The 1149-nt window shown below is 56.7% G+C and overlaps 1 protein-coding gene across 1 annotated transcript; it reads right to left on the bottom strand.

Annotated features, from left to right (window-relative positions):
• Positions 1–317: 317 nt before the first annotated feature.
• On the bottom strand, positions 318–1144 carry LOC104917020 (6-phosphofructo-2-kinase/fructose-2,6-bisphosphatase-like; the record flags this gene model as incomplete). Its single annotated transcript, XM_010728084.2, has 4 exons — positions 318–433; positions 616–677; positions 820–882; positions 976–1144. Coding segments are annotated over 4 exons (357 nt in total), but the record flags the coding sequence as incomplete, so codon positions are not given.
• Between the last annotated feature and the right edge of the window lie 5 nt (positions 1145–1149).

The raw sequence follows: 1149 nt of genomic DNA, 5'->3' as shown, positions 1-1149 counted from the left end.
CCTGACGGATCCCCCTGAATTCAATTTCCAGTGGGGGCCAAGGGCTGCCAAGGAAACCTCCAAGAAGGACATTCTGAGCTTCGTGGCAAAGGTGGGGGCGTCTGGGGGGGGGGGTCGTCTTATTTTTGGTGGGGGGCCCAGGGCAGAACTTGATCCCCTCCCTTTTTTTTTAACTCCTCTTTGCCCCCCAGATGCAGAAGAAGGAGCCCAGCTTCTGGATCAGCCAATACAAGGAAGCCAAGGCCAACGCATGAATTCTTCCTTAAATAAAATTCTGTTTTTCTGGGGGGTGCTCAGCTCCCCAGCACACACCAGGCTCTTCGTTAAGGCAAGCTTTAATTATCCGGGGGGGAGGGGGGGGTTGGGAGGCTCAGTAGTGCTCAGGAACGGTGACCAAAGCTTCGGCCGTGGGGCGGCTGACGTCAACATTCTGCAGTACAAAGTTTTTGATATTTCTCACTCCTCAACGTGCTCGTTTTTCCCCCAAAGCGTGCACCCCCCCACACCACGGGGTCAACAAATGCTGCCTCCCCTTCGCTGTGCTAACAGGGATTTTTTAGGATCCCCTTTCTCCCCCTCCCTCAAATTATGCCTCCCCCTGTTTTCCCCTCACCTGGGCCGCTCGCGATGGGTGTTCACCGCCTCCACGTTGAGGAAGATGGACTCCACTTCACACCCTGATTGATTTCCCATAGAGGAGACGGAGGGGGACAATAGGGATCAGCTGGGACCATCCCTATGGATTTGGGGGGGGGCACACACAGGGGTGTTGTCCTTTTTCCCCCTCCCCCAGGTGATACTTATTGCGTCCCCGCTCACCGTAAGCCACGGGGGTCAGCTTGAGCACGGTGTGCAGGGGGCACCGCAGGTAGGGCAGCTCCTCTGGGATGGAAGGAAGGGGGGCAGATAATAAAATGAGGATGGGGGGGGGTGTGAAAAGTGGCTTTGTCCCCAAATTGTCCCTGTAAGCCTCACCAGAGCTCTTGTCCAGGAAATAAGCCAGCAGGCAGCGCATGACGGCCTGGTGACAGATGACCAAGACGTTCTCCTGCCGTTCCAGCTCCATGATGACAGGCTCCAAACGTTGCACCAGGTCCTCGTAGGACTGGGGTGGGGAGGGAAGAGGGTCTGCTGTGAGGGGGGGAAAGT

Source organism: Meleagris gallopavo, unplaced genomic scaffold, assembly GCF_000146605.3.
Source record: "Meleagris gallopavo isolate NT-WF06-2002-E0010 breed Aviagen turkey brand Nicholas breeding stock unplaced genomic scaffold, Turkey_5.1 ChrUn_random_7180001953456, whole genome shotgun sequence".
NCBI classification, from domain to species: Eukaryota; Metazoa; Chordata; class Aves; order Galliformes; family Phasianidae; genus Meleagris; species Meleagris gallopavo.
The sequence above is the reverse complement of the archived record's forward strand: the minus strand, read 5'-3'. Positions and strand labels throughout refer to the sequence as shown.